This window comes from Rhinoraja longicauda, chromosome 27, assembly GCF_053455715.1.
Source record: "Rhinoraja longicauda isolate Sanriku21f chromosome 27, sRhiLon1.1, whole genome shotgun sequence".
Taxonomy (NCBI): Eukaryota; Metazoa; Chordata; class Chondrichthyes; order Rajiformes; family Arhynchobatidae; genus Rhinoraja; species Rhinoraja longicauda.
Window position 1 is genome coordinate 4,821,789 of NC_135979.1, and position 11,452 is coordinate 4,833,240.

The window sequence follows — 11,452 nt, forward strand, 5'->3', positions numbered from 1 at the left end:
GATTTGGTATTAAATAAAGGATGTTAAGATATAGTGGTTACCCAACCGACAATACTAAAAAAAATGGGCTTATTAATTTGGGTGGAAGTGAACTTTCAAGAAGTTGGTGACACATAATTACTGTAAAACAAATGTACTGTTAGAGCTCTGTAGTCTTATTCCTTCAGAATTCAGTTATTAACATCGCATAAATTCATCTTATTTAAATTAACCTGTCATTTTTAATCATTTACAATCACATTTCCTTTCCATTCCTTTACAGATTTTTTTATTGAGTTAAATATTTAAATATATGTCTCTTGGTTTAAGCTATGTATGTTGGTGAGAATTCTTCAAACTAACACGTTAAATAAACTTGCTGTTGTATTTTATCTCACCTGCCTACTGCACTAACTACTACAAGTGTGAAGAACTTAATGGCAAACAGGCTTCTGGCAACGATCCTGAGGTTTGGTCTCTTAGGTGCTCTTGCCTTTTGACAGCTTGCTGATGTCAAATATCTTTGAACTGTTAGTAAATCAATCTAACAGAGGCACTTTAAAATCAGAGGCACTTTAATAGAGGCACTTTAAAATCATTCCAAGTTTCCATGACACTCTGTTGAAATCCTGTAAAACAGGATTTTATCTAGTTTGTTGTTTAGTTCAGTTTATTGTCACATGGACCAAGGTACATTGATAAACATTCTGTTGCATACTATCCAGTCAGCGGAAAGACTATACGTGATTCCAATCGAGCTGTCAATGGTGTACAAATACAGGACAAAGGGAATAATGTTTAGTGAAAGACAAAGTCCATTAAAGTCCGATTAAAGATCATCCAAGGGTCTCCAATGAGGTAGATGATAGGTCAGGACCACTCTCTAGTTGTTGATAGGATGGTTCAGTTGCCTGATAACAACTGGGAAGAAACTATCCCTGAATCAGTGTGCATTTCCACACTTCTGCACCTCTTGCCTAATGGGAGAGTGTAGCTGACAGTGTCATCTGATAGTGAAACATAGCTTCTGAAAAATGGCCATATTTTGTGAAAATGTCAATATTTTTCTAAAGCTCGAATGTTTTTCCAATGCCAAACATATTTGCACAAGAAGGCAGGCAGTTATCAGCAATGTTTTATGTTAATAGTTCTTAATAACTTTGTCACTAGGAGTACATTTTTATTTGCCGTGTCTTAACTGAACAAGTGACTACGTTGTGCTAATATGCAGGAATATTAATTTGCAGAAGTCAGTCTAAAAAAATGACCACACATAATTAAAATAAAACAACGTAAACTTTAAAGAGGAAACCGAAGGATAACATTCAGAGAACAATGCAGTTTGAATCAGTGACAATTTCCTTAGGTACTAATTCTGAAAATTGAAACCAATATAAGAAACAACATATGTGTAGGAAGGAACTGCAGATGCCGGTTTACACCAAAGATAGACACAAAACTGCTGAAGTAATTCAGTGGGACAGGCAGCATCTCTGGAATTGCCTATCCCGCTGTGTTACTCCTGCATTTAGTGTCTGTCATAAGAAACAACATAGACAGGTGTCCATAAAACCATTTGTCTTCAAAAATGATAACGTTTGTGCAATGTACCAAAAATAAAGACCCTCGTGTCTCCACTCTCCTCTGCACCCCTTTGCACACCCCCATTGCACACCCATCCCTCTCTCCCACCATCCCATTCACCCCGCTCCTTTTCCCCCTCTAAGGTCCATTCCATCCCCTTGTCCCGCGTTTCTTTTTATCCTTTCTTTCCCCTTCCCCTTGTCCCCTTCTACCCATCTGCTACCATCTGGCTTTATATTTCACCGCACCTCTTTTTTCCTTAACTGACACCCTTTTGACTCTTTTTTCATCTAGCTTTTGATGCTATCTCCACCCATCTGTCAATTGCTTCCCTCATGTATCAACCTTACTTAAGATAGACACAAGGTAGACACAAAATGCTGGAGTAACTCAACGGGACAGGTAGCATCTCAGGATAGAAGGAATGGATTTTCTTTCCAGAGATGCTGCCTGTCCCGCTGAGTTATCCCAGCACTTAGTGTCTATCTTCGGTTTAAACCAGCATCTGCAGTTCCTTCCTATCAAACTTACCAGGTTTATTAGACTTTTACTTAACAGGCTTTGCCCCACTCCCATCGCTTTTCCAGTTTTCTATCCCCTACTCCAGTCTGAAGAAGGTTCCCAATCCAAAACATCATCTGTCCATTTCCCTCCAACAATTCTGCCTGGCCCACTGAGTTCCTCCAGCAATTTGTCTTTTGCTACCGGAATTTGTTGCTGTGCCCTTCAGCAAGACTGATCTAGCTCCCTTTAAAAGTTACAGAGATTCAGCCCCCAGCACAGCTCATCCACAAACAAGGTCCTGTGGAAACACTGGACACTCCTGGATTGTGTTAAGATTTGTGAGTTCATTCCTATTCTTAATATTGTTTACACAGTGACTTCCCAAATTCACTTGGTCTCATCTACTGCTGTCCACAGTATATGTTACAGTTAAGCAAGTTCATGGTGACCCAACCTTTGCTCACTGCAGCTTCTTTGTTTGCGAGTATGGCCCATTGATTCAAATTGTCTTTCCAGATGGACCCAATCAACTTCCTTAATTATTTATGAACTTTTCAGAAATATCCTGAAGACTGCATCTTTTCAAAGGCCTGAGAGTCCAAACATTCTAATCCTATATCGTGATAACTATGGATCTTTAGGCTTGGAATCAACCGAGCTATAGTTTTCTAAGGAGCTCCCAAGTTATCCACAAAGATAGGCAATCAATCTTGAATGCAATATTCTCGGGGAATGGTCTGTCTAACATTGTTCATGCTTCACTCAAGATGAGGTAAGTTCATTGTTACACAAGAAATGAACTAACATGTTTGCAATGAACTCTACTGTAAAAAAATTGTTTCATTGAACTAATTAGAGCTGAATTTCAGAATATACTTTGCGCCCACGTGATGTTACCTGGCGTGTTTAGCATGGATAAGAACACATTTCTACCTTGCAGTCTTTAAAGAGGACAAGTTTATTTTTTCATCTCATTCTAATACTCAGTGTTATTTTGTTATAGCTGATAGAATTGATTGTAAGCTTATTATATAGGTGGTCTATGGGCAATAGAAATCAGAGGATGATATTGTGGGATTGCAGGTGGTGCTGCTGCCTCAGAGTTCCAATGATCCAGGTGCGATTCATGTGATATATTAATGTTGTTCCTGTGATTTTGCCCAGCGTTCCACTTGCAATGGTTTATTCCAAAACCATGCTGGTTGATAGGTTAATTCATTATTGTAAATTGTCCCAGGAGTGTTGTGAGTCAGGGTAAAATTAATGGACATGTGATACAGTTTACAGAGAAGCAATTGGGGGGAATGGAACCCACGGAGATGTTCTGAGAGCCAGTGAGGACTTGATAAGCCAAACTACCTCTAGCTATGTCATGTGAAAAATATGGAATAAATGAATCACATTTTTTGGTATCCGAGAAATATTCTCTAATTTTACCTCCGGATGAAAGAATCCTTGAAATCCACCTGTTAACAATCTCTATCAGAGACACAGGAGAACTCAAGAACGACCTGCACTGTTACTACGGAAACAACCAACTGGCACCTATGTTTTTTTTCTGAAATGAAAGCCACTCTAATCAGTTGAGAGCAAAAAATTTTTTTTTAAGTTGCCATAGATTAATCATGAAATGTAACATAAGATCCTGCCCTTGCTCTACAAATAATAGAGATGAAAAAACAATTGTGTAAAAACCTTTCTCTTTCTTCCAAAAGGTTATTTCATGCTAAGAACCATTTCCTATTTCCACAAGTAGTGTGAGAAAATAACTGCAGATGCTGGTGGTACAAATCGAAGGTATTTATTCACAAAATGCTGGAGTAACTCAGCAGGTCAGGCAGCATCTCGGGAGAGAAGGAATGGGTGACGTTTCGGGTCGAGACCCTTCTTCAGACTGGAGAAGGGTCTCGACCCGAAACTTCACCCATTCCTTCTCTCCTGGGATGCTGCCTGACCTGCTGAGTTACTCCAGCATTTTGTGAATAAATACCTCCTATTTCCACAAGCTCTTTTACATATAAAAAGGGGGCCCTTGAACTTATATGAAACCTTTCATGATCTCAAGACATCCGAAAGTGCTGTACAAGCATTGAAATGCTTTTGAGTATCACAACACATATGGTTAACTCCTATGAACAGCAAAATGACAGTGACTAGGCTGTGTGCTAGAAATTCTGTGGGCATATTTAATACTATGCAATAATTTTAAACCAGAACTTAATCACATGCAGCAAACAACAAACTGCTGGTGGAACCCAACAGGACAAGCAGCATCTGTGGAGGCCAAGGGGTAGTTGAGAACCTGTATCAGGACTGAGAGTGTAGAGGGGAGATAGCTTAATTTAATTTAGAGAGAGAGTGCGGAAACAGGCCCCTCGACCCACTGAGTCCACATCGACCAGCGATCCCTCACACACTAACACTACCCTACACACACCAGGGACAATTTTACATTTATACCAAACCTATTAACTTACATACCTGTACATCTTTGGAGTGTGGGAGGAAACCGAAGATCTTGGAGAAAACCCCACACAGATCATGGGGATAGGTGGTATAAAGAGGTGAGAGGGAGGGGTGGGACAAATGATGGCAGGCTAGAGGTAGAACCAGGTTTGGAGGGAATTGAAGGGGAGGTGAAGCCGAGGGGTGGAGTCGGGTGATAGTAGCTGGTGAGTGATTGGTGGAGACAGATAAGGAAAGAGAACAAAAGAGAGGTCAGGTGGGGTAGGGGAAAGTGAACATAAACTTGGACGTCGGAAGGTAATAAGTGGAGACAAGAGGCTGCAGAGACAGAATCTGATAAGTAAGGAAGGTGTGAGTCACTGAACTGCCCCAATTCTCCCCATTAATCATCAAAACATCTCAGTTAGGCAACATCAGAATCATTGAGGTTTCTGGCAGAAGAGGCAATTTGACTCATTGGGTCAATGTTTTGTATTTGTAGGTATGGAAGCCAAGGTGAAACAGTCTGATCTCATAACCCCAGCTTCATCCTGGTGAATTTGTACGACACCAATAAAGGCCACTATGAGCTGCCTGACACAGGGTCTGCAGCACTCAATATTGTTACAAGATCCTTACCTCGGGAAGCAAAGGTAGTTTGTCATGCTTGGCATCTGGAACAAGAGGACGAGAAGGATTTCGAGCTGGGGCAGGAGCTGGTGAAAGGGTTCCTGCCTTCAGTTGTTTAGGTGGACGGGGTGGAGGACAATGAGATGAAGTAGAAACTTTCCACAGGTTATAGTACATGAAGTTGGTCAGCTCCTCGACAGGGGCAGTGCTTTTGGAACTGCAATCTTCTCCAGCATAGTCTTCCAGGACTTGGACAGTCATGGTCACCCATTCAATTGGAATCGCAAAGCACTCCGAAGAATTCTCCGGAAAACTGGCAATTAAAGTGGGCACCTCCAATGTCTCCTCCAGTTTGATCGTTGGGAAGGATGTTAAAGAATCAGTTGATAATGAATGGTCTTTAGATATGACCTTCACATGAAACGGGAATTTGAACTTAGCAGATATTTCTGAGATTTTGTATTTCTTTGTATCATGGGTTTCTTCTACAAAATGACCCTCCAAATAAAGAGGAAGCATAAGCGGCTCACTCACATCCTTCTTCCCCTCCTCGTCCTCATCATCATCATCATCATCATCTGGGATCTTACTACATGCAAGCACATCCACATTCTGATAAGCACCACCAATGACCACTTGAGAAGTCGTCTTGAACATCGTAACCAAGTGGTCCCCAATACAAAGAGAAGATAGTCCATCTTCATTCCACGTGCAGTCTCTCGTAACCACAAAGTACAATGGGTCATCTTGGGTGACGGCTTCGCTAAGGTCAAACGCTGTTGGAAATTCCCTTGGACGCCTTCTGAAAGTTCCCTTGTAATTTTCGGAGATTAAAAAATGGCGACTAGTCTTGTTGTGTACAGATGTCGCAAGGATTTTCTTCAATACCACTTTTTTGTAAATTATTATATTTCTCCCCTTCCTAAGTGAATGAAACCATTCAGCCGTGAAAGGGGCTTGCTGGTCTGGGGCATCCAAGATTTTAGCCATTATTGGAAGCATCTGATCAGATTGGTTGGAGATATCAGTCAGTGACAATGGTTGGATGAATATAACATTTTTCTGTTCCTCTGTGATGTCCCTCACGTCAACCTCCAAAGTTGAGGGTAACTTCACAGCCTCTTTTCTGACTGCAAAAAACATAATGATATATTAATGAGTATTCTTTCAGATAGTATAAGGCTCAATCCTCCTATGCATTATTCCTTCAAATAATAGTGAAAACAAACTTTAAATCCAGTATGAATTAATTAGGCAATGAAATCCTCTTTAAGCAAATGCAAAACTTAATTATTCTCTCTATTCAGTTCTGAGACAGAAGGTTGGGTGTTCAATTCTTCAGGGATTTGAGTGCAAACATGTAGGGTGTCTCTCTAATGCGGTGTGCAAGTGGAGAGACAACACACTTCTGAAATTGTGACCTTTTAGACGAGGCATCAAATGGAAGCCCCATCAGTTTTCTCAAGGAAATGTAAAAGATTCCATGCATCACTTTAGAGATGAGAAAGAGAGTTAGCCCCCTTGCTCGGGACTACTGTTACCATTGGGTAACATTATTAGACCAGGTGGATCTAGTCAGTAAAATATTGGGGTTTGCAGTTCATACTTTGGTTGCAGCGTTTCCAAGAAACAGTAGCCATACTTCAAAATTACACAATGGGATGTAGAACAGTTTGAGACACCATGCACACAGTATACATACAGTATGTCTCTGTATTTTTACTTGTGTTGATTGGGAATAGGGATATTTGTTTCCACTGTTTATCTATACCAAATGAAGGATAGACTTTCAAATCACATAGCGATTCATGGAAATAGGTCCTTTATCATATCATATCATATCATATATATACAGCCGGAAACAGGCCTTTTCGGCCCTCCAAGTCCGTGCCGCCCAGTGATCCCCGTACATTAACACTATCCTACACCCACTAGGGACAATTTTTACATTTACCCAGCCAATTAACCTACATACCTGTACGTCTTTGGAGTGTGGGAGGAAACCGAAGATCTCGGAGAAAACCCACGCAGGTCACGGGGAGAACGTACAAACTCCTTACAGTGCAGCACCCGTAGTCAGGATCGAACCCGAGTCTCCGGCGCTGCATTCGCTGTAAAGCAGCAACTCTACCGCTGCGCTACCGTGCCGCCCTGAGTCCACACTAACCATAAAGCACCTTTTCACACTATTAATCCAATTTCATTCTCCTCATATTCCCACCTATTCCTCTTAGATTCTGCATCATTACTATTACTTGCCAACTATATTTTACTGCAGCCATTTGCAATTTGGAAGGACACTGGAGCACCTGGGGCAAACCTATGTTTTTTAAACAAATATTCACCAAGCATTCAGGGGAGTTAATGTGAAACATTGATTTACAGAAGTACAAAATACAGGACAGTTTAATTTCAATGTCTCATTTTTTGCAGTAAAAGTATATTTATTATTTTCTTCTACAACTGTTGAGTTTAAAACAAAGTTTAGAAGCAGGAGTTGAAATCCTCAAGTACCCAGAAGCTAATCAAGCTAATCATGCAAAACACAGCATGAAATGTAAAAGATTCACCCTTACTTACAATTCATAATTGCTTGAATTTCATAGACAGGTGAAATGATCAGCGGCCCTTTAAAATTGTAGGGTGTGCTGATTCCTTCAGTTTCAGCCAGCATTACTTTCCTTCTTGTCAGAGTTTGGTACTCAATTATGTCCTTGACTGTATAAAGTTTATCATTTTCGCATTCACTAAACTGGCCTTTTAACACAAATGGAAGCATAACATGGAGCTGCTCAAAATTGCCATCAACAATACAATCTGCAAACATCTGTCCTTCTTGAACCACAGTTGAAATAACTGTTATGGATTCTCCTTTCCTAATGATATAATGGTCAGTGATGATATCAGTCATGGACATAAAAGTGATTTCTTCTGAGCTCTGTTTCTCAATTTCTTTTGCTTGAATAATTTCTTCAATTGAAGTATAAGGATATCCTTCAGGAATAAGCATGAAGTTCCCTGTGAAGAGAAAAGACATTACATGTATGTACAATTATTCAGGATGATATTGTTTTCCAATACAATACAGATTTGGAAGTAACCATTGGAAGTGGGGTTAAACAAGTGCCTCCACTGCCTTCTGTAGCAGAGAGTTCTACAGATTCACAACTTTCTGGGTGAAAAAGTTTTTCCTCATCTCAGTCCTAAGTGGCCTACCCCTTATCCTTATACTGTGACCCCTTGTTCTGGACTCCCCTAACATTGGGAACATTTTTCCTGCATCTAGCTTGTCCAATCCCTTAAGAATTTTATATGTCAATGACAATATTTTAATGGATCAATGACAATATAGTTTTGAGCCTCTGCATGTGGTTATACTGTGGGAAATATGGAAGCTGGGGTGAGTTAAAGAAAGAAAAATAACGTATGGAAGAAAAATGTCCACTAAGCTGCTTTCCCATATTCCAAAGCTCAAACTTGCCATTGGGTCTCTAGGTGACATGTAGGTTATATCGGTTGTGTTATTCCAGGACCTGCTGCAATTTGTCTTTTCCAATTTCCTCATGCTACCCAGAGGAAGTTGTGGTGGGTGAGACGGGTTCTTTTTTCTTGCTCCCTATGATGTCAATGTTGTGCTTTCTGTTTCATTTTTACTCTACCTTGTGACTTTTTCATGCTTTTACCATATAAAACTATTGAAATGTTTGGGCTTCCACAACTTCTATTTGCCTGATATGTTGTGGATGTGATCATTCTCTTCTACCACTGCTCTCTCATCAATGTCTCGGCAGGAAGGAGTCCTGGGACATTCCCAGTCTTTAATTAATTATGAAAAGATGTCCATCCATTTTCTGAAGACACAAGAGACGAACATAAGGTCATAAGGAATGGGAGTAGAATCAGGCCATTTGGCCCATCAAGTCTACTCCACCATTTAATCATGGCTGATCTATCTATCTATCCCTCCTAACCCCATTCTCGTGCCTTTTCCCCATAATCTCTGACATCTGTACTAATCAAGAATTTATTTATCTCTGCCTTAAAATATCCACTGATGGCCTCCACAGCCTTCTGTGGCAAAGAATTCCACAGATTCGCCACCCTCTGACTTAAAGAAATTTCTCCTCATCTCCTTCCTAAAAGTATGTCCTATAATTCTTTAATTGGCTTGATATAAATATAAAAGCCGAAGGGCTTGTTTCCACACTGTATCTCCAAACTAAACCAAAGTAACCTGTGTGGGTTTTCTCCAGGAGCTCCGGTTTTCTCGCATAATCCAAAGACAAGCAGGTTTGTAGGCTAATTGGCTAAAATTGTAAATTGTCCCTAGTGTGTGTAGGATAGTGTTAGTGTGCGGGGATTGTTGATCGGTCAGCCGCCTCGGCGGGGCCGCCCTCCTGCAATTCCACCTGACCCAGGACCCCCTGCTCCTGTGGTGCCTGCAGCCCCTCTCCTTACTCGTTCTGGTCGCGAAGTCCGGCTCCCTGCTAGATTCCGTACCTCGGGTTCTGGGGGGGGGTCATGTAGCGACCATAGGGATTGGTCCTGAGAGTCGAACCCTCGGATTGGCCAGCTAGGTCAGGTGGTGGTTTTGGCGCCCAAAACCAGGCAGTGGGAAGAGAACTTCGACGCGAACAGTTTGATTTAATGGTTGTCTGTAAATTCGTTTGTTATACTTTGTAATCGAATATTGCTGCCGTAATAAACTTCTTTAACAAAGAACAAGCCTCTTTATTTAATATCACTTGCTCTTCCATCCTGGATTCTATCGCTCCCCTTAAAATGAAAAAGCCTAAGCCCAAAGGTCGGCCGTGGCTCAATGACTCCACCAAAGCCCTAAGAAGGGAGTGCAGAAAATCAGAAAGGAGGTGGAAATGTGACAAGCTTCAAATTTCCTTCGAAATTCTGAGAAACAATCTTCTCAAATACCAGGAAGCAGTAAAGTCTGCTAGAGCACAATACTTCTCCGACCTTATTTCCAAAAACTCTCATAACTCCAAGGTCCTATTTAGAACAATTACCTCTGTCATATGTCCCGCCCCCAGTACCAGCTTAGTTGGGTCCCCTGCTAAGTGCGAAGAATTCGCTAAATTTTTCACCAACAAAGTTGAGAACATTAGAATGAACATTTCCCCTCCCACCCGTGACCTAGCTGTCTCACTAGTCTGTTCATCTAAATTGGACTGCTTCCAACCCGTCACTCTATCCTCCCTTGCAAAGCTTGTCTCCGCTATGAAACCTGCAACCTGCCCCCTTGATCCTGCCCCCACTGCCCTTCTGAAGGATGTCATTGCAATAGCCGGTCCCAGCATCCTCTCTATTATCAACAGTTCTCTGGCCACTGGCACTGTTCCAACCTGTTTCAAGCACGCGGTGGTCCAGCCCCTACTGAAAAAACCTAACCTGGACCCCACCTTGCCTAGCAACTACAGACCCATTTCCAAACTGCCATTCCTGTCAAAAGTCCTTGAAAAGGCAATTCTAAACCAATTAGTGCCCTACCTGCACCAAAACACCATCCTGGAAAGTTTCCAGTCAGGTTTCAGAGCCCACCGCAGCACAGAGTCTGCCTTGTTGAAGGTACACAACGACCTGGTTCTCGCCATCGACACCGGCGACTGTGCAATCCTGCTCCTTCTCGACCTCAGCGCAGCGTTCGATACAGTGGACCACACCATCCTTATTGACCGTCTCCGGTACGCGGTTGGCATTGATGGCACTGCCCTGAGCTGGTTCGCTTCGTACCTCAAAGATAGGAGTTTCGCCATCAACATAGGCAGTTATTCCTCTGCTCCAGCTAGCCTCTCCTGCGGAGTTCCACAAGGCTCCATCCTAGGCCCCATTCTCTTCTCTCTATACATGCTCCCCCTTGGCCAAATCATTCAAAGGCACGGCATTTCTTTCCACTGCTATGCCGATGACACTCAGCTTTACCTCCCCCTGAAACCCAACAACCAGTCAAATTTAAACAGCCTCTTACACTGCCTTGAGGACATAAAATGTTGAATGGCACAGAACTTCCTCCAATTAAATGAGAGCAAGTCTGAGATCATCCTATTCGCCCCCCCCCCGACTCCATCAAATTGATAACAGGCAGTCTTGGAAGTCTATCCTGCCTAGTCAAACCGCATGTCAAAAACCTCGGCATGATATTTGACTCTGCATTAAAATTTGATAAGCAAGTCAACGCTGTGGTAAAAGCCAGCTTCTTCCAACTTCGAACCATAGCTAAAATCAAACCTTTCCTCCAATTCGACGACACAGAAAAAATCATTCACGCTTTCATTTCCTCCCGCCTAGACTACTGCAA

The 11,452-nt window shown here is 41.8% G+C and overlaps 1 protein-coding gene across 2 annotated transcripts in view; it reads right to left on the bottom strand.

Moving 5' to 3' along the window:
• Nucleotides 1-11,452, bottom strand: part of themis2 (thymocyte selection associated family member 2) — a 47,519-nt gene that overhangs the window by 20,983 nt on the left and 15,084 nt on the right. For both annotated transcript variants that reach the window (XR_013548981.1, XM_078423125.1), the window contains exons 3-4: nucleotides 7,723-8,160; nucleotides 5,152-6,272 (exon numbers count right to left, since the gene is read on the bottom strand). Coding sequence is in view for 1 of the 2 variants with exons in the window: in XM_078423125.1 (XP_078279251.1) it covers nucleotides 5,152-6,272; nucleotides 7,723-8,160 (1,559 nt within the window). In the remaining variant the exon portion in view is untranslated. The remainder of the gene's footprint in view (nucleotides 1-5,151; nucleotides 6,273-7,722; nucleotides 8,161-11,452) is intronic.